Raw genomic sequence first — 20,440 nt, 5'->3', positions numbered from 1 at the left:
GGTTTACAACATGCGTGCTGCGTGTCAGGACACAAGACACACTCACACTGAGTCATACCGATGACTGATGTAGCTAGGGACATCGCAAGTCCAGAATATGTAGAGGCCGGTGGAATGGTGATCGGTAATTCAGCAACTCCGGAAGCACAGGCTGGATCCGTTCATTGTAAAGTAAGTTGACACAGACACAGTGAACTGCACCCACATCCATAGCATGCATGTCAATCTCTCCGTGAGCATATGGAGCTCTGTAGAGGCCAAGGAACTCACACGAAACCTTATGGAACTCACACGAATTGCATTGCCATGCGGGAAGTACGACAACCGAATAGCTGGAACACAACTTTATGCACCCGAAAAAAATGGGACACGTACCCAGTATTCGGAGACTGCACCGGAGCTTTGGAGACTGGCTGTTTCACTCCCAAGGCCTCTGAAGAATGACGAAGGATGCAGAATGCGAATGCGTTATTTATGCGGAACGTGACCTTGGAGATGTGGAGCCACGGAATAAGTTATTACATAAATGACAGCATGCAAGCGCGGTTTGCAATGTAACAAAAGAAACGAACAATTGAACTCACATGGAACATCATAGAACATTGCAAACAACCCCGAGCATAGGTCAAGGCAATGTGAAGAAATACCAACTCAGCAAATCAATGATTGGTTGACTATTTCATTGCGGACCGACTCGTGTCATAGAAGAATGTAATACTTGGTATGTATCAGCATTATTCTACGAAGATTGATATCAATATTACTTACAAGGTTCCCTTAATAATAACATACTCTCGACAAGTGTTTCCCAGAAAAAAAAGTCCCGGCATCCTGGTACTACATGCAAGATTTTCGATCAGCGTCTGATACATAATGAAATTAGCTCAACAAAAAACAATAAAATTTCAATCCGTCAGATGCGATTACATCACTGCTGCTCGTAAACATCGACATTGGTTGCATTGCTCTGCGGGATCATATGTTGCTGAACCTCATCGACCACTATGCAACACTGGTCTAAATCGACGAATCACGTCAACAATACCGGCAGTGAGCGAAGATCAGGTGAGCATCTCAGTTATGACTGGCTCAATTGCTGATTCAGAATTCTGCATCGTGGCATATACGAGAGCCCACATGACTCATGTTTGCACCGCACGCGTAAAAAGCTTGGCCAACGAAATCAGCACTGCGCACACCAATAATAAAGGCAAACCTCCAGGATGGCATAGTCGATAGCAGACATAGAACTCGCTGCGACAAGGAAGAATTGGAGGTCCATATGGCGAGAATTTCGACGCTGACGACAATGCGGACATGTCAAACCATGTTTTCTATGCTCATTCAAGGGGGTCTATTCGCCAAAGAGCAGCTTGGCAGGCTTTGAGAATTCAGAGAATCCCAAAAATCAAGTTCAGTAGATCGCCTTCCTGCCTGGATTATTTCTCTGTGAGACAACATGTGTAGACGCAGCCTGACATCCTACCTGTAGTAACCTAGATGCGGGTGGGATGACCCAGGTGATGATCGTGACCTTTGCAAGACTCAAGTCATACACCGTGATTGCAATTCTCGAGTAGAAACATAGCTACGAAAATAGTGCCAAGGCAAGAGTCGACGAACGTGAGAATTACTTGCCTGCTTTGTTTGATACACTGATTAGATGTCAAAGTCTACATCCCTCAGCCCAAATTCTTCTCTACTAGTACAAGCGATTGGCGATCGTATTAATCATGCCGCCAAAAAACAAAGGAAAGAAAGGAAAGGCTAACGATGACGATTATTGGTGAGCCTATTGGAGTCAATCTGCCCCAGTTGTCTCAAGTAGCGAATTCTGAGTCAGGGAGACTGCTGGTGTATCAGCGGAGAACTATAACGCTATCGATGACAAGATCGGGAAATCTGGTGATGATCGCCTGCCCGCTTACGAAACCGCACAAGCTGAGGACGAGTTCCCGGAGCCGGACCAAAAGACCAAGAAGAAGAAGAAGAAAGGGAAGAACGACGATGATGTCGCTCCTGACGCCGCCCCAACTCCCGCACCCGCACATAATGGCACTGCTACAGCCCCCGAGGACGAAGAAGACGGTGAAGGAGTAGACGCTGTGGAATCGGATCCAAAGAAGAAGAAAAAGAAGAAGAAAGGGAAGAAAGATGAGGACACCGCTCCTGCCGCTGCCCCGACTCTGTCGCCTCCTGCACCTGCAAATAACACTACTTCAACAGCACTTGATGATGACGAAGATGGTGAAGAAGCAGGGGCAGGTGAGACGGACACAAAGAAGAAGAAAAAGAAGAAGAAAGGAAAGAAAGATGAGGACGTCGTTCCTGCCGTTGCCCCAACTCCCGCACCTGCAAAGAAGGCTAAAGGCGGCCTCAGTGCCTTGAAGGCCATGATGGAGGAGAAGAAACGACTGGAGGAGGAGGCGCGAAGACTGGAGGAGGAGGAACGGAAACGTATAGAAGAGGAGGAGAGACGAGCGGAAGAGGAGGCAAAGCGCAAAGAAGAGGAGAAACAACGGAAGAAAGAGAAGGAAAAGGTATGATCCAACATCTCGCCACAAAGGTAATTTTGCTTACAGGCCTTTCAGGCCAAGCTTGAGCTGGCCAAAAAGGAGGGTCGATACATGACGAAGAAACAGAAGGAAGAAAAGGCAGCCGCAGAGCTTCGTCGGCAGGCCCTCCTTGCATCAGGTGTTCAGATTGAAGGGCTGCAACAACAGGCAGGTATTCCGTCAAAGAAGGTCGCGTTCGGTAATAGGAAGAAGAAGGGCCCTCTTGCCAAGGAGGCCACAGGTTCGCCTACCCCTGAGTCGAGACCGGAAACTCCAGACAACATCCTCGAAACTTCCGCCCCTTCGCATGTCGAGCCCGCTATTGAGGAGGCCAAGTTGGACGGAGTGAAGGATGAGTGGGATGCAAGCAGCGGGGACGAATCAGATGAAAGTGTTGACTCGGAGGAGACGCAACCAGAACAACCAGAAATCCAAACGGACATTCAAGTCGACCAGGATCTACCCGACGCGACGCAAGCAGATGCAAGGACAGCGCAGGCGCACGTGAGACCAGCTAAGACACCTGCGGCTGCCACTGCAGTGCACAGTAAAGATCAGAAAGATAACCTTCGCAGTCCTATCTGTTGTATTCTCGGACATGTTGATACCGGTAAAACGAAACTTTTGGATAAGGTTTGTTGTTTTGCTGGCATGTCTTTGTCTGTCATACTCATCCTTTCAGATCCGTCAAACAAATGTACAAGAAGGCGAAGCAGGCGGTATTACCCAGCAAATCGGTGCCACGTACTTCCCGTTAGATGCCATAAAGACAAAGACTGCAGTAATGAATAAGGCTGGTCACTTGAATGTTCTAACGATTCCTGTTTTCTGAACAATGATATCAGGACAACTCTCAAGAATACAAGATCCCTGGATTGTTGGTTATCGATACTCCCGGACACGAATCCTTCACCAACTTGCGTAGCCGCGGAAGTTCTCTATGCAACATCGCGATTTTGGTGGTAGATATCATGGTGCGCTCTAATTTTCTGCTAAAGATCTTTCCTCATTCCCTATTCCAGCACGGCCTTGAGCCACAAACTCTGGAGTCTCTAAGGCTATTGAAAGACAAAAAAACACCGTTCATCGTGGCCCTTAACAAGGTGGATCTACTTAACATTCTCTGGTGTTTGGTTCCGATTTCGTTTTGCAGATTGACCGATTATACGGCTGGAAAGAAACACCCGACGGTGCCTTCCAAGAATCACTTGCGAAGCAAAAGCGATCTGTGCAACGAGAATTCGAAGATCGTGTACAAAAAACCATCCTCGCCTTTGCAGAACAGGGCTTAAACGCAGTCTTATACTACGAGAACAAGAGTTTTGCCCGCAATGTTTCTCTGGTACCTACCTCTGCTATCACTGGGGAAGGCGTTCCCGACATGATCATGCTATTGGTCAATCTTACCCAGCAGCGCATGAGTGATCGCTTGATGTACCTCTCGGAGCTGGAGTGTACCGTCCTCGAAGTGAAGGTAGTAGAGGGCTTGGGCACGACAATTGATGTTGTCTTGTCCAACGGTATCCTACGTGAAGGTGACAAAATAATTGTATGCGGTCTTAATGGCCCGATTGTTACTCAGGTTCGTGCGTTGTTAACGCCTCAGCCGCTTCGCGAGCTACGAATCAAGGCAAGTATACAATTTTGGTATTTCCAGAGTGGAACTTATATTCTTCGTAGTCAGCATATGTTCACCACAAAGAAGTCAAGGCAGCACTGGGCGTCAAGCTTGTTGCTCCTGACCTTGATAAAGCTGTTGCAGGTTCACGGCTCCTTGTTGTTGGACCAGACGATGATGAGGAGGATTTAGTCGACGAGGTCATGACAGACCTCACCACGCTTTTAAACTCTGTTGACAAGTCAGGTCGTGGAGTTTGCGTGCAAGCCAGTACGTTGGGATCTCTCGAAGCGTTGCTCGACTTCTTGAAAGTCAGCAAAATTCCTGTATCGGGGATTAATATCGGTCCCGTACACAAGAAAGATGTTATGCGCGCTGCCACAATGCTAGAAAAGGCCAAGGAGCTCGCAGTCATTCTTTGTTTCGACGTACCAGTGGACAAAGATACAGAAAAGCTCGCTGAGGAAATGGGCATCAAAGTGTTCAAAGGTTTTAATCTCCATTGTTACTTCGGTGATTGTTCTGACTGGCCATATAGCCGACATCATCTATCATCTGTTTGACGCCTTCACTGCCTATAACAACGACATCATGGAGGCAAAGCGACGAGATGCGGCTCCGCAGGCGGTATGGCCTTGCAGATTGAAGATAATAGCTGCCTTCTGTAAACGGGATCCGATTATTTTGGGAGTTGACATCTTGGATGGGACTCTTCGAGTGGGCACTCCGCTTTGTGTTGTCACGGTCGATCCGACAACACAGAAGAAAGACATTATCGACCTTGGGAAGGTGTAAGTCCTTCATTTCAGACTTTCTAAGTACTACTGCTCATAATCCCGTGACAAGCACATCGTTGGAGATCAACCACAAATCATTCGATGTAAGTTTTTTGTCCTATCCTACGGTGACATCGTGTCATTGAACCTGGCCCCACAGATCGTCAAGAAATCTCAATCTGGTGGTGGCGTTGCTGTGAAGATCGAACACGCTGTGTATGAATCTGGAAAAATGTTCGGCCGACACTTCGATGAAAAGAATGAACTTTTCAGTCACATCACAAGACAGAGCATTGATGTTCTCAAGGTTTGGCTGCACATGCTGTTGTGGACTTCAAAGCTAACATTAGCAATGTCTAGACGTCCTTCAAGGCTGATGTTTCCACTGAAGAATGGCTCCTAATCAAAGCTCTCAAACCTGTAAGCCTGTCAAACGCTTTGCCTTTTCCGGATGTTCAATCATTGTACCTCAGCATCTCAATGTTCAATAAATAGTCATGACAGTCGGTGGGCCGACGGTGGCGCATCGGCGGGCCGGCAGCCGTCCATAGATCACAACTGATGCTCCTTATCGAACTTTTTTGTGTGATTTTACTTCGGAGTTACAACTGCAACCGAGTTATTCAAGTGTATTTATACCATCCTGCCAGGCCTTGAATCCCGCTCGTACTTTTATCCTCGTCGTCTTCCGGTTTTTTTGCCGCGATGTCTAACCATTCCAGCACTGGACAACAGAAGACAGATGATATTGTTGGTGATAATGAAAGTGGCTCTATCGCAGACACGGACGCCCTGCAGCTGGTAATTCACTCCTCAACGACAGAAGGGAATGACCTTGCAGGAAATGACGCGTTTGGCATCACTGAAATAATCGGTATGGTGATAAACTGGATGGCTGCGGGTATCCCTACTGTTGACCGACTCTGAATCGTTTTTGACCATCCCGGACGGACTCTGGGTTGTCACTGACGTCTGAGTTGCAGTAGGGGTTGAGATAATACCGCTCGAACCTGAACAGCGCTCATACCTGCGTAGGGAAGCCCCCAGTGTCACTTCGCTTTACCACTCCTTACGAGGAGCAATGCATCTTGTGCTGATTCTATTTTTTTCATGGTTTCAGGCACAACTTGGCTATAAACAGGTGAGACCATATGTACCCTGGTTGCTATCCTATCTCACCTATTTTAGCAATTACATCGCAGCTGGCACCTGATTGAGAGCTTTGCGGCAAGTTTTGTTGCCCTGAACTTCATTGGAAGCGTCAGGTATGTGACTGCATTGAGCGCTTCTGCTATTACTAATATCACTTCGATAGATCTTTTCTCTTCCTCGGGCTTCTAGCGGGAGGGCCCGCCGCGATATGGTTTGTCCGTTGATTTATGTTTTACTCGCGCATGTTAACACTAACACAGGTCATCATACGTTGTTACAATGATCTTCATGTTCATAACTGCCGCTGTTCTCGCCGAGATCTGCTCCGCGTTACCATTAAGCGGCTCTATCTACTTATGGGCTGCAGAAAGTGCTGGTCCAAAGCATGCCAGATTCTTCGGCTTCCTTGTTGCTTGGTGGGCATGTACCGCATGGATGACCTTTACCGCGAGCAACTGCCAAGTATGTCATTTAAGATGACGGTGGACTTAATTCTCAATTTTATAGACCACAGCCAATTACATCGTTTCTCAACTTGCTGTTTGGGAGGTTAACTTCCCTGGGGGTGTTGGAAATGACAATATCCAGTGGCGGGCCCTGATATGGGCCATATCCGAAGGAATGTTGTTGTTGTCAGTGGCTATCAACTACCTTCCGCCAAAATTTTATTCTGGTATCTTCAAATTTTCCATCGGCCTCATGATGCTTGACTTTTTCTTGTGTCTCATCTGGTTGCCTATCGGTGTTTCGAAGACCTACGGTTTCCGGTCCGCTAGTGATGTCTTCACGATGACTTGTAAGATGTCTACTCTGCCAATGCCTTCAATCATGCTGATTTTACGGCAGATAACGGCACGGGAGCCCCAGCTACGTGGAACTGGCTCTTATCTTTGTATGTCAAATTGTAATTTCAGTAATCAGCCAATTATCTGACACAATTCTAGGTTATTCACAGCGGGGACCTTGACTGGCTTTGATGCCTCAGGACACATCGCCGAGGAGACCAAGAATGCTAGGTATGATTTTCGACAACATCGTAAGGGTGTCCCTGTTTGATTTCTCGTAGTGTGGTTGCAGCAAAAGGAATTTTATCGAGTGCAATTGCAACAGGTGTTTTGGGTTTCATCACGACTATCCTGTTTTTGTTCTGTACGCCAGACCTCGACACTGTGTTTGCCCTCGATGCGCCGCAGCCATTCGTGCAGATCTACGCGCTCGCTCTCGGGAAGAAAGCCAGCATATTTATGACTGTTATTGCGGTCGTTGGCCTGATCATGGTGCGTACTACCTCGCTGAAATTGCCCCGATTTTCATTAGTCGGCCTGCTAGAACACAACTGTTGCTATTGTCGCATCCTCGCGCCTTGTGTTCGCGGTCGCAAGAGATGGGGTTTTACCATTGTCCGGATGGATCGGCGCTGTCGACTCGAAAGGACAACCTCGCAATGCAGTTACCGTCATCTACATCTTTGCAGCCGCTCTTCTCTGTACAATCATTCCCAGTCAGGTGGCATTCACATCATTGGTCTCAGCTGGGGCCGCTCCGACCATTGCTGCATACGGCCTTATTGCTTTGCTACGCTTGACGATGACACCTAATTGTTTCCAGTCCTCTCATTTCAAGCTGGGAAAATACGCAAAACCATTCTATGTTTGTGCTGTCTTATTCAATGCGCTGGTATTTGCGGTGCGTTACTTTCACTCCGCGACAAATAACTTGAACTCAGACCCGGTGTCAGGTCGATATATCACCATTTGAATTCCCTGTCACAGCTCAGACATTCAATTTTGTGAGTGTTACAGTTGTCCCCATCAATTCGTGCAATGACCTTTGCGGAAGGCCACCGTCATCTTTGGCGCAATTTCCATTTTTGCTTTCTTGAGCTGGTACTTCACTCCTGAAGAAAAGTGGCTCAGAAAGGAGCAGATACTCAAGGCGTATGAGACAGTCGATCATCCTGATGATGAGTGATGTTATCTTGGGGCACGTAGGTTGGGCGAGATCTAGATGTATGTATGATTCTCCAGCCTCAAATTGGCTCCAGTCCTAGTAGTCCCTGACATGCACCCTCTACATCTGCAATCTAAACATGTGTGCGTATTTAATTCATCCGGCGGGGAGAAGAGATCAGGACGAACCTCCTTTGGTGCACTAACACTGAGAACCACGGGGTGTTTCTCGCCAACAAGGACTTCGTCCTGTAAATTATGTCAGTAAAACTGCGGGGAATACAGATATCCTGGCCAACCTCTATCCGAATGCCAATGTTATGGAAGTGCTTTGGGAATTGGGCAGTAGGCGGGACATATATTCCTGAAATGTTGATCAGAGTTAGTGTAGTCATTATTAATAGAATGCACAAAATACGCACCTGGTTCTACAGTAATTACCATCCCAGCTTTCAATCTTGTATAGATGGTGAACTCTATATCTAACGAGGACAAAACTACGAGATGTACGTACAGTTCTCCTCTGTCTGAATATGATGATTCATGTAAATCTAGAAAATCCCTGCATTAAGACCCTGAAAGTAACGGTAAAAACCCACGTACCAATCCCAATTGGATGACTGAGGAAATGGGGGTAAAGTACTCTCTCCAGATCTCCTGTATGGAGAGTAAAGCCTATCTGTTTCAGCTCCTGTCTGAGGAGGTCGCAAGATTTTCTATGCAAGTCATGAAGACTCAATCCCTCTGCCTCCGTGCATAGCCCCACAAGAGTCTTCTGCGCAGATAGCACTGCGCTATATAGCTCCTTTTGCGGAGGTGTAAATGATCCATTGGCTGGATATGTGCGGGCTTAACCAGATGTGGGTAACATGATATTGGAAGAAGAATGAGTAATACCCACTGATATCAGACGCGTAACCGCTTAAAAATGTTAGTGCGCCAGAAAGAACTCGACGACATGACTCACTTATATTCACATCCAGCGTCCATCAAAATCATTTCACCATCTTGTACAACTTGATTGTTCGATGTATAATGTATGATGAGTGCATTTGGCCTGCACTACATATTCAAGATCTCAGTGTCATACATTAGAAGCTGATAACTCACCCAGATGCAACAACGGGGACATATGCAAGGCGCTGTGAACCTGATAGACTACACAAATATTCAAAATGAGCTGCCAGTGCACTTTCTGAGATGCCGGGTCGTGTAAAGCGCATTGTCTTGAAGACGAAAAACTATCGCGTCAGAATAACAAATGACGGTCAAAATAGCCAATGACCTTCGCATGGGAGCGACCGCTAATGTCAGCGGCCATTCTCATGACTTGTTGCTCGCAGACACTCTTGAATGCTCTTAATTGGGCAATGAGAGGAGCAAGAGGTTTCCGCCGAGAGCTTGACAACGACTCCACGACACTCTCATACTCCGACCGAGGATTGACAGAAGGCGAGAGGTACCGAAGTAATGACTTGGTGGAACGCGCATTTTTGCGTGGAGACTGGGGAAGGTCAATATAAACATTAGAGTAGAGGCTAATCATGGATCGCAGTTGACCAGGAAAAGCCTTTATTGTTAGCGCGTCGTCCGCTTTAAAGACATTCAGAGCATCATCGAAGCCTGTCCTGAAAAAGATATTGTTTCAGGACACCGTCTTAGTCTCAAAATTTACCTTGGACCATCCCATTTCTCTTTCGCAGAGTCCTTTCCATTGGAGAACAGTGTCATTCTATATCCTCGAGAAGACGCATTCTTCTCTGATAAAAGGTAAGTCCAAGCCTACAAAAAATATCAACTCCGTACTTACCTAGGACAACAGCAGAATCGGGTTCTTCAAAGCCAGTGAGATACCAGAAGTCGGATCCTTGGCGGTATTTGTAACTTGAAGCCGTGATGTCAGGCAAGCAATCAGCACAGACTTGGTGAAGTCCTACAATATATCTTGAAACGGGTTTTAAAGTGTTGAAGAAGGAGAGTAGAACGTTCACATACTTCCGCTCATGTATTTAACAGGTGCAGCAATCAGAACCACCACACTATTGCTAGGTAGGCTGTCCATAAGTTCTTTCCGACGGCGCTCATACTCTTCAGACGGAATCCCAGGTGTGAGTTCATTGGGCCTAACTGTCTTGGCTTTGATAACGATGTAGGAAGTGAACCAGAAGGTTTAAGCTCACGTAGGTGGGGGTGTGACTGAAAGAGCGGTTGACCGTAATGTGAAGGCTTGTGGTCGTAACCTGGTGCTGCTTCAGTAGCATATGTTCTCAAAGATGTGTAGATTTGTGACGGAGGACATCTAGCAGCGACTCCGCGGAGAGCTGGCAGCAACGAGCGGAAGCTGGAGCACATGAAGAAAACTAAATCCCAGAACCCGAAACGGGTACTGCCAGTTAGTATAACGATTTTTTATGTCGGTGATGACGTTCACACAGGGCCGAGTTCATACCGGTCTGAATTGTTTATATTTGTTTTTAATTTGTCAGCTGTTTCCTTTTCTGCCACGTCTGCGGTCACCCAATTAATGCCATTTTAGTCACTACTGAGTCCAATTTGGGATCTTTTGTTAATCACAGGCTTTGTATTGGCTTTCCTTTGATCTGGAACTGTTGTTATTCTTCACCTGAGCAGCTGAGGCATGGACTTGCCCAGCTCACAGATACCCTTCGTTCTTACCTTTAATCATGGACTATGACTGGCAGAGGTTTGGTAGGCACGGTCTTGACCTCACTTCAGCAGCGACTTCTCTTGCTTTCACCGCTGTCAAGGGCACAACACGACTGGGGGTAAGCCGAATAATACCAAAATTCCGGTGCAGAGCTCAGGTTACTCCATAGTTCTCGGTTGCTCGAGATGCAGCGTCCAGTGTCGTGGGTGTAGTTGCTTCCGCCCTCGATCACGCAATATTCGGTGGGAGCGAGATCGCTGCGCCGGTCCTAGAAGGCGCGGTCGTGAGCGCTATCACCTTCGCCGAAAGACTTACTCTTGCTCCCATCTATGTTGGGGAGTATATTTCATCAGCTTCCCTACGAGCAGCTTATAGCTCCATCGATATGCTCTCCGTCATCTTCCCTGGCAGCAGCGAAGCCTCTTTCTCTTTGGCATCGTTCATCGATCTGGTAAAGCGTGAGTGGGATCATCCTGGCTCACACGAGCATATCCCAGGGAGAAAGTACGGAATAACAGAGGTCGCTAGAGCTTTGGTTGCATGGGTGTCTCTGCAGGGCATCACTCACGAGTGGCAAGAGCAGAGTTGGTTCCCATACCTTCGCGAGATTCAGTTTCATGACCCGTCCACCGCCCCTCAACTTAAACATACACCTTCACGAGTTCGAGTAACGTCTGACGTGATATTCCCGGGACATCGAGGACAACTAATATCTGCGGACATCGGAGAAGCATCCACGCAGTCTCATACCCGTTCCAGGTCTCCGAGTGTCCTGTCGAGATTGTCAATATCGTCCATATCTTTTAGATGGGCCCAACCGCGCATAGATGTCCCGCAAAAGTCTATAGTTGAGCTAAAGACTAACTTGCGACGATTTTCGAAGATGGTTCTTGCCGGCTATGGTGGCGCAAGTCTACTCTTCTTCGGAGTTCCTCTGCTTCTGACATCGCCATCCCGTAATTCAAACCCGCCGTCCCCGCGTAATGAAAAGGACGCAGAAGAGGCGCAGCTCGAGGACGCTGTGAATGCAGCAGAAGATGAGTTGAAGGGAAACTCCAGAATGCCTTCTGATAATTTGGAGTACTCTTGGTGGGACATATTGATGGGCAAGCATGACAAGGAAATTTTTGAAAGGTCGGTGCACGGGGAGACAGTAGAACCGCCAGATATACAGGCGAGGGCTCGCGCAACGGCTGTTGTTGGGATAGAGCGCCAGATGCCTAGGTTCTGGGTTTTGACCGACCACGATAGACACGAGGTTGTGCTTGTTTTACGAGGTGGCTTTATTTGGAGCGAGGCTGTTCGTCTTAGGCTAAACATGGCTTTACAGGCACAATGTCACTCAACGAGCTCGCTGTTGATCTGACATGCGATCCGGTAGAATTTGAACCTGCATCGGGCGCGTCTCAGGAAGACGCTGGAGACAGCATATCACTCCCTGGGTCAAGTAGAAGGATCCCTCGGAGGCGTTTATCTATTCTTTCGACGACTTCTCATGAGAAACAGCCCAAATACCAAGTTCACGGAGGGATGCTTCGTATGGCCCGCGTGATGGGCGAGATTGGCAAACCAGTCCATGTGGCCGTCATGGATGCATTGACTCGCAATCCTGGATATGGTAATTGAGATTGTTACAATAACATTCGTTAAAACTGATTGCAAACCAGAACTCATACTTTGCGGGCATAGTTTGGGAGCAGGAGTTGCGGTCCTCTTGGCTATGGTGAAAGTGACGAAACTGTGATGGCTATATATTGACATGTTTCATTCAGATGTGGGCAGACCCTGCAACTTGCTTGACAGTGCCTTCAAGCGGCCTGCCAACGGACCACAACGTATCCGTATATTGTATAGGACCTCCGTACGTTATGTATTTTATCCGACTAGGACGTTTTCTGAATCCCCCTAGTTGTCTGACAGATGCTGGGCTTAGCCGGTTGGCATCGAAAATGGTCACATCGTTTGTATGCTCCGATGACATTGTGTCTCGACTGTCGCTCGGTTCTGTCCGGGACATTCGTAATGCAGCCCTCTGGCTGTGTGATGCAAATGAGCGGAATGGTGATACGGAAGGATATTCGGTCATCACCAATAGAATCAGGCGATGGAAAGCTGGAGATGGGTCATCGGATGACCTTCATTGGGTAAGTTCTATTATGCACCCACAGCTCAACAATTTTGGTCGAATTGACACGTGACACAGTTTCTGTCGATGCGAAAAACTCTCGAGGCCAATATGCAAATGGCTGATTTATTCCCACCTGGTCGCGTCTTATGGACTGTTAGGGACTGTGACCTACACCCCTCGCATCAGTCCCAGCGGCCTAATACGCATCCCGATAAAACATTGAGACTATTCGAGGTCTTGGACGTTGAGAAAGTATTTTCTCAAATAGTTTTCTCAAGAAATATGCTTAGGTGCGTTTTGACCCGTGACGCGAGATTACACGTTGACGCCCTCCTCTAGGTCACATATGCCTCATCGATATGACCAGGTCCTTCATGAACTGCTTTAATACCAAGAGCTTGCTAAGGACATACTATTGTTGATCACCCATATATCCATTAAACTGCATTATACGTTTTGCTCGACTGTTATTATGATATTCTTACAAGTGTATTCCTGTGCATCCATGTATATCGGCCACCGTGTTGAAAGCCATGGATTAATACCTTCTTGTTCCGCCGAGGACTATCATATTGTTCTGATTCGATCCAAGTACCATGTCAATACTTCATGATTGCTGGACCTGCGATACTGTACAGAGTTTGTTTAAATAGACTCAGATAGTTGCATGAACGGCGATCGAATGTAAGCGCTAGCGAGTCTCTGCAACTACTACTTGTTCAAACATTTGGGCTCCCGACTCAGGCGCTGCTCCGGCAACTATGAGCCATAGCGAGTAAACAATGCGACGTATAACAAAGATCTATGCTAGCTATTAATTCTGCTACTAAGGAAGCTAGTGTAAATTTTGACAAAACTGAACTGCAACATGAAATGCAACACACTATAAGAACATGCTAATCCTGATCACTCTGGTCTCTTGGACGGTACTTGATGCCACGGGACTCAAGTTCAGCTTCTACATCTTCTGGAATACGACCTTTCACGCGGACAGCATACATTCCCCGAACATACTTTGCTGTGGAACAAATTGCAAGTAGAAATCAGCATATATCTAGTAAGCTCACAGTAAGGTAAACTTACATGTCCTTTGCCATCGTGCAACCCAACTAGCTTCAGTGTCAATGACAGCAATGATACCATCGAAGTAGGTGGTAGTGCAAACACTTATGCGGTCAGGAGAGCCTTTCATCTGACAAGACATGAGCGAAAGCAGAGATAATTTACGATGATCTCGACATACCTGCATGAGCTCTTCACAATTTGGACAACCGTTCTTCCGAAAATCCATAGGATGTTGAATGATAGAACATAGTAAGCATGCTCGGAGCTGTTTGGACCTTGCCTGAGGAGGAATACTAGCCATGACTCAGTTGCCTTGCTCTACTATGTGGTGGACGGAGTTTCACCCCAGCCTGGCTTATGTAATTCAAGTTTCGAGCTGCAGCGCGCGTCCTCAGGCTACATCATAACTAGTAACTTCTTCATGGCTGGACGTGCTGCTATCTTGGCTTTGCTCCCTGTGGTCGGTGTGCTGGGGTACTCGGACACAGTTCCAATTGTAGCATGGTCATCTAAAATGTTTGTCAACTGTATCATTAAGTCGGTCTCTGGACTCACTTCGGCACAGCTCGTCCGTGTTGAACGGTTTATCTCCAGATCTACGTTATGAAGATTCTGTGAGCATAATTGATGGTGTTCTCTCGCCAGAAGGTGCCTGCTCCTTCGATACTGTTCTGGTGATAAACCAGCCAGGCGTATGTACTAGCTTTCCAGTTGGCTATGATACTGACATTATTCTGCAGCTCCGCAGTTCTGACCTTCGTGCATTACCTACTTCTTCCGGACTCTCTGCCATTCTAAACACTGCGCCATCATCAAGACAGTATCCTCACGTGAAGCGTAGTGCCTCGGCTTCCCTCCAGGACATCACGGAGTCTCTGGCAAGGCGCTGCGGCTCGACTTTGACCAATGCTAGTCCAGCAGATGGCCCTTTAGACCTCGCTGAGAACTCCAAGCACGTCGTATGCGTCAATATGCCAGCAATAGAGGGTAGCCCAAAACTCCGCAAGGTGGCTATGTTGGGTCATGGTGAGTTCATACCAAATTGAGGCGTATCAACTTTACACATCATGCACCAGATCAATACCTCTCTAGCGAAATCGAGAAGATCGATGCAGCGTTCACGAGCCACTTGGTTTTGTACGTTGGGTCACCACTTGAACACCCGGGCTACCGCCGTCAGTTATTTCCCCCTTCCAAATTTGACTCAACATACGCTCCTGACAACTCGACTCTTTCTGATGGTGGTATTTTCAAGAGATACCAACTGTTCACAACACCCCTTCTTGTCGCTTTACTCGTCGTTTTCTTCATCATTGTACCCATTATCATGATGGCTGTTTCAGCTCTTGCCAGCCTCCAGTCGTCTGTGCGCTTGGAAGCACCAAAGGGGTACCATGCTCAGGAAAAGAAGACCCAGTAGATTCCACAGAATTTGTACATTTGTGTTTATCGAGTTTTTACCTCATAGTAATAAACATGGTCAGGCAAGCAAGAGGGAACGTAAGCAGTAAGGATACACAGGGTATGCCCCCGGCTACCACCAAAATAATGTGGTACATGTAACAGCTGTAGGGTAGTTACCAAAAAAGCAAGATAGCGACAAATCTACTTGTTAGAAATCCAAAAAAAAAAAGACAAGTGAGGGACTGAAGCAAAGCCTCAGTTGATGTCTTCCTGTCTGAGAGAATGATGCATGGCTTCGAGTGCAGCAAGATGAAAAGGCAGTAAAGGGTATTCTTGGAAGCCTAACATCGCGCCTGCAAGAACAGACAATTCATAAAAATTGAGTGTGATATCCTTGCGCATGGTATCATCTGAAATTGAGAGGGAAGAACCAGGAGTATGAAGTGCATGGAGATGGTGTATGTAGATGGAAGATTGGGTAGAAGCCGTGCGTGTGGACGGAGACCGAATGAGGATGGATGTAGATATTGGGAGGATGGTTGATGTATCAGAGGTAGTGCCGTCGTTGTCTGGGATGAATGTCAAATCTACCTGTTCCTGACAAGAGCGCGAGGCAAGGGGAATACGTGTAGAAGGATATATGGTGTAGGCAGGGGCAGCAGTGTCCACGTAAATAGATTTGGAATCCTTCGCAGGTGCCCGTCTGGATGCCGCCAAGCCCGAAGTTTCATTAAGGTGTGATAGGATAGGCCAGCACAAATTTTGCTCCACGGAAAGCAAGCTGACATGAAAAGGGGGCAAGTCGTTGCACAAGGGGACGGCAGCGGCCAGGTGAACGTTCCATCCTATAGAACAATAAATAAAGGCAATATAAGATTCATTCGATAGCACCAACCTTCCAATTCGCTGACAGTCATGGACCCTAGTTTCGCAATGACAATCCGCCACTCAACATTAGCTCTCTTCGCGAATTGCAACGCAAAATTCCAGACTTGCACCACTGCCGATGTCTCTATTTCGTCCTGTATCAGCCACGTCCCGAGATCATAAGTTTCCCCACGCTGGTCAACACACGCAGCGAATAACCATTTCCCGCAGGCGGAAAATCGGTAGCCAACGTGAAGGAACGTGTGCCGGTCCATGACGTCAAGGGACCGAGCTGGAGTTGTTTGTGCGAAGTGGACAGTACTCGAGGGGCGGGCCAGAACAAAGGGCTGCTCCTGGAAATATGCAACTGTTTCGCTCTTGTCAGAAAATCTTCTAGACATGGAGCGCTCGACGGGTTTGAGCATTCGTCGGTAGGTGGCGTAACAGAGGGCATCGATCTCCGAGTTTTCACTGGAAGGGCTCTCCGAGGAGGAAATTAGGTGCTCGGGGACAAACTGAAAGAGAATAGGAGCCTCAGAGCGCTTGGTTTGGGTCTGTTTAACAAAACTAAAGATTTCGCGCAGGAGGGGTGAGGAAAGCCCAATCGCTAGGTCAGGGATGGCTATATAGAAGACAAGGTCATTGCTTGACTCCAAGCACTGCAGAAAGGACCCTGTTTTGAGCGTTATATTTTGAGCGTATTAATGATCACGAGAGAACATACTTATGGACTTTCTCAAATTCTCTAGCCTCAGAGGCATGACTCCGTCCGCTGAGCACATCGTGCTGCTCCCAGGAGTGAAAGAACCAAGCTGCTTGGCCTGTCAAAGGTAAAATTGATTACTTGAAAACGAGACGAAGATCATCGATAGCGGACTCACACTGTATTCCGCAGACATCTTGTTCAACCAAGCTTCAGCTTGATGCTGCTTTTCCAGGCCGCCTTCTTCGAGAAACACAAAAGCGACGACATCCCTTTTACCACCGTGGGGCGTGAGGCCCAGCTTCTCCCAGAAGCGCAATGCTGATGGTAATACTTGCACGACACAACCCGACTTGCCCACTGAAAACATGGGTGGGTCTAGTCTTTGAAGGTGAACCTTTTCCCCGGCGGGTACACCATCTGTATTGGCGTGATTGAGCGACAAATGTGATATAATCATCAGAAACTTACCGGATGAAAACATGGTCATTAGTTCTACTGGTCCGTCAAGGACATCCACACGCTTCAGAATGTCCGCCAGTTCTTGAATGTCGCTGGGCCAAACCTGTTCACCCTCTGTAGTATATCGGCAACCCCAAGCGCGGGCCCAAACAGAATTTTCAACGACCTCCCGCGCAAGTACTGCGCCTGCCGCTGCCACCTCCTGGTTAATTTTCTCCAACGATGCAGCAGGAGAGACTGGTGTGTGGGCAGCCACAGGTGGTGGAAGCACCAGGCTCATGGGCGCAACTGCCGATCCTGGCGGGCGAAGAGGTTGGCAGAGTGGAAGGAGAAGCGCGTGGTGGAACTGTGTGTGAAGGAGCATGGGACCTAAAGGGAGGTATGATGGAGGTGGGGTTGTTGAGCGCTCACGTTCGTCGTCCATATCTGCGTCGTCTTCAGAAACAGCCTCAGACTTTTCGTCGTCCTCTAGGGAAGGAATTATTTCTTCGTGGACGACGCTGTCATCATACGAGGACAGGAGGAATTGCCGGCATCGCGCTCTTCCATGATCGAGTGACTTGGACTTGCGCTTGACGCCGATAAGTTGACGTACGACGCTGATGCGCGGGTCTGTTGCGACGCTGTACCGCGCACGCAGATCAGCAGCGGAAGCTGTACTGTGGTTCTGTGAACGCAAGGTAGGCAAGGGTGAGGTACGGTCCTCTTCATCTGGCGGACTGGGGAGAGCAAACTTTCCAGTGGAGGAGTACTTGGCATCCGCAAGACTGTGAGAGGGAGCGAAAGCGATGGGGTCGAAGGTACGAGTGAATTGGGAGAGCGGGTGCGTGACCTTCACATGAGGTGTGGAAGGCGCTGAGTGTGAGGCAGTCGGAGAGGGGAAAGCGGGTGCGGGTGCTGGAGTGAACGTCGGAACATCTGGAGAGAGCTGAGCGCCTACTGCATGGGTAAAGGACACACCAACATCTGCAACACCAAATATGCTTGGTGAGAGTGCAAGTGGTGCGGGCGCAGAATCCGATGGGCGCGAGGGACGATCAAAGAAACTGAAGTCATCGTCAGTGAACGTGAAAGTATCGTAGTCTGCAAAGTCTACATCGAGACGACGCTGACCAGCAGGATCCATATCATAGTCCATAAAGTCAGATGCGGGTTGTGACCAGGTGGAGTCCATCGTGTTGAACGGATCAAATGAAGTGGGGACAGGTACAAGGTTTGTCTGCGGCAACGGTGTTGGGGGTTCAGACCCAGAGGGGGGCCCGGGAGGAGCAGGGGGATCAACTGCAGTTACAGGAGAAGGATAGAAGACACTCGGATGGATATGTGGTTGTTCAGTGGGTACTGGAGGGGGTGGATGCAGTGGAAGATTTGTGTCGGGTGCTGGGGTGGGGACGGTAGAGACTATAGCTGCAGCCGGTGTGACCTGCGGCGAGGCAGATACTGATGCCATCGCTTCGCGCTCCCTGCGAATTCGTTCCCGTTCCCGGTCTCGCTCACGCACGACAGACTCGACATAACTGCCTATCTCTGATGCGACATTCTGCAGGCTGGTAGTGTGTGAAAGGGTTAACGCGTGGAGAGCCCTGAGGGGGGATGGAGAAGCCGTGGCGGGGCGACGTGTTAAAGGGTGATTCGTTAATACCCTTAACGGTGTGCTCGGCGTGTCTACACGGGGTGTCCCGACATTGATTGATGGTGGAGGTGGTGGAGGCGGGGAAGGCTGAAGCTGCGCAGGTAGTTCTGGAATATGTGACAGTGGCTTGCGTGATGATGAATTTGAAACCAGACATAGGGCTGTGGGCCAGATTATCGGTGTGCCCTTGTCTTCGCCCTGCTTATTTTGCACCGCAAGCCATGCGATGATATATTGAGGGTCTTTGGGGCGTGGGAGGGGGTGCGGTGCAAGAGACCGAGTAAATTGGATGGCAAGGGAGGCAGTAGGACCTGAGTAATTGGCGAGGAGGAAGGCAGGGACGCCAGTAGGAAGAAGGATGAGTGGTGTACCAGGTGGGAGGGGCAGGAGTGCGGGAAGGGGGGCGTGTGGGAGGGGCCGAAAGAGGGAGTGAACTTCAAGTCGATTGGACGCGAGATGGAGATCCAGGTGGCAGTGGACGAGCGGGCTGAACAAGAATTATGTCAGTATCAGAAATAATGGGCGGTGGGGACAAGATTCATACCGCAATTGCGCATGATAATCCCAGTCTGCGCCCCACTCGTTGGATATTGCATTGGATACGAGCAGGAAGCCATTACGGAAACGAAGAGCGGAAGTCAATGATGCATTAACAACGGAGTCTATGAGACGTGTCCGGACAGCATCAATAAATCGAGCGTATATTTGTCGGAGTGGCTTCCTTGGAAGGAGGCGGGCAGTAGATATGAATGGAGGATCGGTACACGATGTGCATGGGTTACGACTGTCTGCACATGCCAGACTGCATGGATAAAGCTCATGCGGTGTGAAGGACGAAGTTTCTGATACTGCCGCAGTAAGTTGGCGGAGTGAGTGTAGGGTTAGTGACAGCGCACGACAGCTGTACGTAGACTCACTTATCAGATCATCGAATCTGAGCTGTTTCAGAACAGACAGAGAACTGTCGACTTCCTCATCGGATGCCACAATGAACGCATGAAAGGTAGACACATCCCGATCGATGTGAACATAGGGAAGGATTGAGTCTTGAAAGGTAGAAACCTGATTTCGTGAAACAAGTTGTCTCCGTGCAGACTCTAGCACATCGTAGTGAGGTGCTGTTCCAGACAGTGAGTATGTCGCGTAGAGAATGCATGGATTCGCGGGAAGTGGGAGCACGGATGAGAGTAGCTTGTCCAACGTGGTGAGCGTCGCAGAAATTTGAGTAAAGGCACTTGATAAAGGCGCTGTTGTGTCAGGTTTGTGAGCCATATAGGCTCATTGGTGTCAACGACGTCAAGGAACAAGTTGCAAGTCGTCGAGAGTGATGGACAGCAATGGGTTACGCGGTCTGCATGGTTCTCTGATCCGTGGTGCCAACTACAAACTTTAACGGACTCACTAAACCAAAAATTCTCAAAGTGAATCACTGCAAAACTGATTCACATTACACTCGATTA

At 48.3% G+C, this 20,440-nt stretch overlaps 6 protein-coding genes across 6 annotated transcripts; 3 read left to right on the top strand and 3 right to left on the bottom strand.

Moving 5' to 3' along the window:
• Nucleotides 1-2,021: 2,021 nt before the first annotated feature.
• HD556DRAFT_1246519 (uncharacterized protein) lies at nt 2,022-8,072 on the top strand (the record flags this gene model as incomplete). The annotated part of the gene is made up of 23 exons (XM_041298615.1): nt 2,022-2,540; nt 2,592-3,188; nt 3,238-3,363; nt 3,401-3,529; nt 3,578-3,658; nt 3,709-4,189; nt 4,240-4,662; nt 4,712-4,964; nt 5,020-5,053; nt 5,110-5,256; nt 5,310-5,413; nt 5,672-5,750; nt 6,070-6,090; nt 6,138-6,214; nt 6,265-6,312; nt 6,362-6,563; nt 6,609-6,897; nt 6,948-6,993; nt 7,046-7,117; nt 7,168-7,378; nt 7,431-7,787; nt 7,840-7,890; nt 7,941-8,072. Coding segments are annotated over 23 exons (4,479 nt in total), but the record flags the coding sequence as incomplete, so codon positions are not given.
• Nucleotides 7,941-10,475, bottom strand: HD556DRAFT_1407941 (peptidase M24). Its single transcript, XM_041304068.1, has 13 exons — nt 10,046-10,475; nt 9,988-9,994; nt 9,861-9,934; nt 9,726-9,810; nt 9,336-9,678; nt 9,161-9,276; nt 9,018-9,107; nt 8,952-8,971; nt 8,654-8,899; nt 8,473-8,601; nt 8,350-8,414; nt 8,240-8,299; nt 7,941-8,184 (listed from the first exon to the last, which is right to left on the bottom strand). Exons 1-13 carry the CDS (start codon nt 10,110-10,112, stop codon nt 8,131-8,133), a joined length of 1,356 nt encoding a protein of 451 aa, XP_041154976.1. The 5' UTR covers nt 10,113-10,475; the 3' UTR covers nt 7,941-8,130.
• A 168-nt stretch (nt 10,476-10,643) lies between these two features.
• Nucleotides 10,644-13,498, top strand: HD556DRAFT_1407937 (uncharacterized protein). The gene is made up of 8 exons (XM_041304067.1): nt 10,644-10,836; nt 10,888-11,995; nt 12,049-12,336; nt 12,386-12,441; nt 12,491-12,579; nt 12,628-12,862; nt 12,922-13,136; nt 13,186-13,498. The coding sequence occupies exons 1-8, from the start codon at nt 10,735-10,737 to the stop codon at nt 13,232-13,234; spliced, it is 2,142 nt and encodes a 713-aa protein (XP_041154975.1). The 5' UTR covers nt 10,644-10,734; the 3' UTR covers nt 13,235-13,498.
• HD556DRAFT_1407933 (Spt4/RpoE2 zinc finger-domain-containing protein) lies at nt 13,499-14,267 on the bottom strand. Its single transcript, XM_041304066.1, has 4 exons — nt 14,090-14,267; nt 13,930-14,038; nt 13,731-13,864; nt 13,499-13,672 (listed from the first exon to the last, which is right to left on the bottom strand). Exons 1-3 carry the CDS (start codon nt 14,210-14,212, stop codon nt 13,743-13,745), a joined length of 354 nt encoding a protein of 117 aa, XP_041154974.1. The 5' UTR covers nt 14,213-14,267; the 3' UTR covers nt 13,499-13,672; nt 13,731-13,742.
• Nucleotides 14,268-15,349, top strand: HD556DRAFT_1407931 (uncharacterized protein). Its single transcript, XM_041304065.1, has 4 exons — nt 14,268-14,427; nt 14,477-14,603; nt 14,652-14,937; nt 14,988-15,349. Exons 1-4 carry the CDS (start codon nt 14,333-14,335, stop codon nt 15,329-15,331), a joined length of 852 nt encoding a protein of 283 aa, XP_041154973.1. The 5' UTR covers nt 14,268-14,332; the 3' UTR covers nt 15,332-15,349.
• Nucleotides 15,350-20,368, bottom strand: HD556DRAFT_1277223 (mediator complex subunit 13 C-terminal-domain-containing protein). The gene is made up of 7 exons (XM_041299248.1): nt 19,898-20,368; nt 19,525-19,828; nt 17,357-19,467; nt 17,064-17,305; nt 16,907-17,003; nt 16,211-16,855; nt 15,350-16,160 (listed from the first exon to the last, which is right to left on the bottom strand). Exons 1-7 carry the CDS (start codon nt 20,250-20,252, stop codon nt 15,571-15,573), a joined length of 4,344 nt encoding a protein of 1,447 aa, XP_041154972.1. The 5' UTR covers nt 20,253-20,368; the 3' UTR covers nt 15,350-15,570.
• Nucleotides 20,369-20,440: the final 72 nt, after the last annotated feature.

Source organism: Suillus plorans, assembly GCF_016647745.1.
Source record: "Suillus plorans strain S12 chromosome Unknown HD556scaffold_76, whole genome shotgun sequence".
Taxonomy (NCBI): Eukaryota; Fungi; Basidiomycota; class Agaricomycetes; order Boletales; family Suillaceae; genus Suillus; species Suillus plorans.
This window is presented reverse-complemented; position numbering and strand designations above follow the sequence as displayed.

What these genes read in the sequence shown, in the direction of transcription:
- HD556DRAFT_1407941 (XM_041304068.1), bottom strand. Translation starts at nt 10,112, where the DNA reads ATGGACAGCCTACCTAGCAATAGTGTGGTGGTTCTGATTGCTGCACCT. An exon ending in GAGAAATGGGATGGTCCAAG is followed by an intron (nt 9,679 to 9,725) that starts GTAAATTTTGAG and finishes TATCTTTTTCAG; the next exon opens with GACAGGCTTCGATGATGCTC. An exon ending in CGGTTACGCGTCTGATATCA is followed by an intron (nt 8,900 to 8,951) that starts GTGGGTATTACT and finishes CATCTGGTTAAG; the next exon opens with CCCGCACATATCCAGCCAAT.
- HD556DRAFT_1407937 (XM_041304067.1), top strand. Translation starts at nt 10,735, where the DNA reads ATGGACTATGACTGGCAGAGGTTTGGTAGGCACGGTCTTGACCTCACT. An exon ending in AGGGCACAACACGACTGGGG is followed by an intron (nt 10,837 to 10,887) that starts GTAAGCCGAATA and finishes GTTACTCCATAG; the next exon opens with TTCTCGGTTGCTCGAGATGC. An exon ending in TTCTCAAGAAATATGCTTAG is followed by an intron (nt 13,137 to 13,185) that starts GTGCGTTTTGAC and finishes GCCCTCCTCTAG; the next exon opens with GTCACATATGCCTCATCGAT.
- HD556DRAFT_1407933 (XM_041304066.1), bottom strand. Translation starts at nt 14,212, where the DNA reads ATGGCTAGTATTCCTCCTCAGGCAAGGTCCAAACAGCTCCGAGCATGC. An exon ending in ATTGTGAAGAGCTCATGCAG is followed by an intron (nt 14,039 to 14,089) that starts GTATGTCGAGAT and finishes ATGTCTTGTCAG; the next exon opens with ATGAAAGGCTCTCCTGACCG. An exon ending in TGCACGATGGCAAAGGACAT is followed by an intron (nt 13,865 to 13,929) that starts GTAAGTTTACCT and finishes TTTGTTCCACAG; the next exon opens with CAAAGTATGTTCGGGGAATG.
- HD556DRAFT_1407931 (XM_041304065.1), top strand. Translation starts at nt 14,333, where the DNA reads ATGGCTGGACGTGCTGCTATCTTGGCTTTGCTCCCTGTGGTCGGTGTG. An exon ending in GTAGCATGGTCATCTAAAAT is followed by an intron (nt 14,428 to 14,476) that starts GTTTGTCAACTG and finishes ACTTCGGCACAG; the next exon opens with CTCGTCCGTGTTGAACGGTT. An exon ending in TGGTGATAAACCAGCCAGGC is followed by an intron (nt 14,604 to 14,651) that starts GTATGTACTAGC and finishes ATTATTCTGCAG; the next exon opens with CTCCGCAGTTCTGACCTTCG.
- HD556DRAFT_1277223 (XM_041299248.1), bottom strand. Translation starts at nt 20,252, where the DNA reads ATGGCTCACAAACCTGACACAACAGCGCCTTTATCAAGTGCCTTTACT. An exon ending in CAGATTCGATGATCTGATAA is followed by an intron (nt 19,829 to 19,897) that starts GTGAGTCTACGT and finishes TTACTGCGGCAG; the next exon opens with TATCAGAAACTTCGTCCTTC. An exon ending in GAATTTGAGAAAGTCCATAA is followed by an intron (nt 16,856 to 16,906) that starts GTATGTTCTCTC and finishes CGCTCAAAACAG; the next exon opens with GGTCCTTTCTGCAGTGCTTG.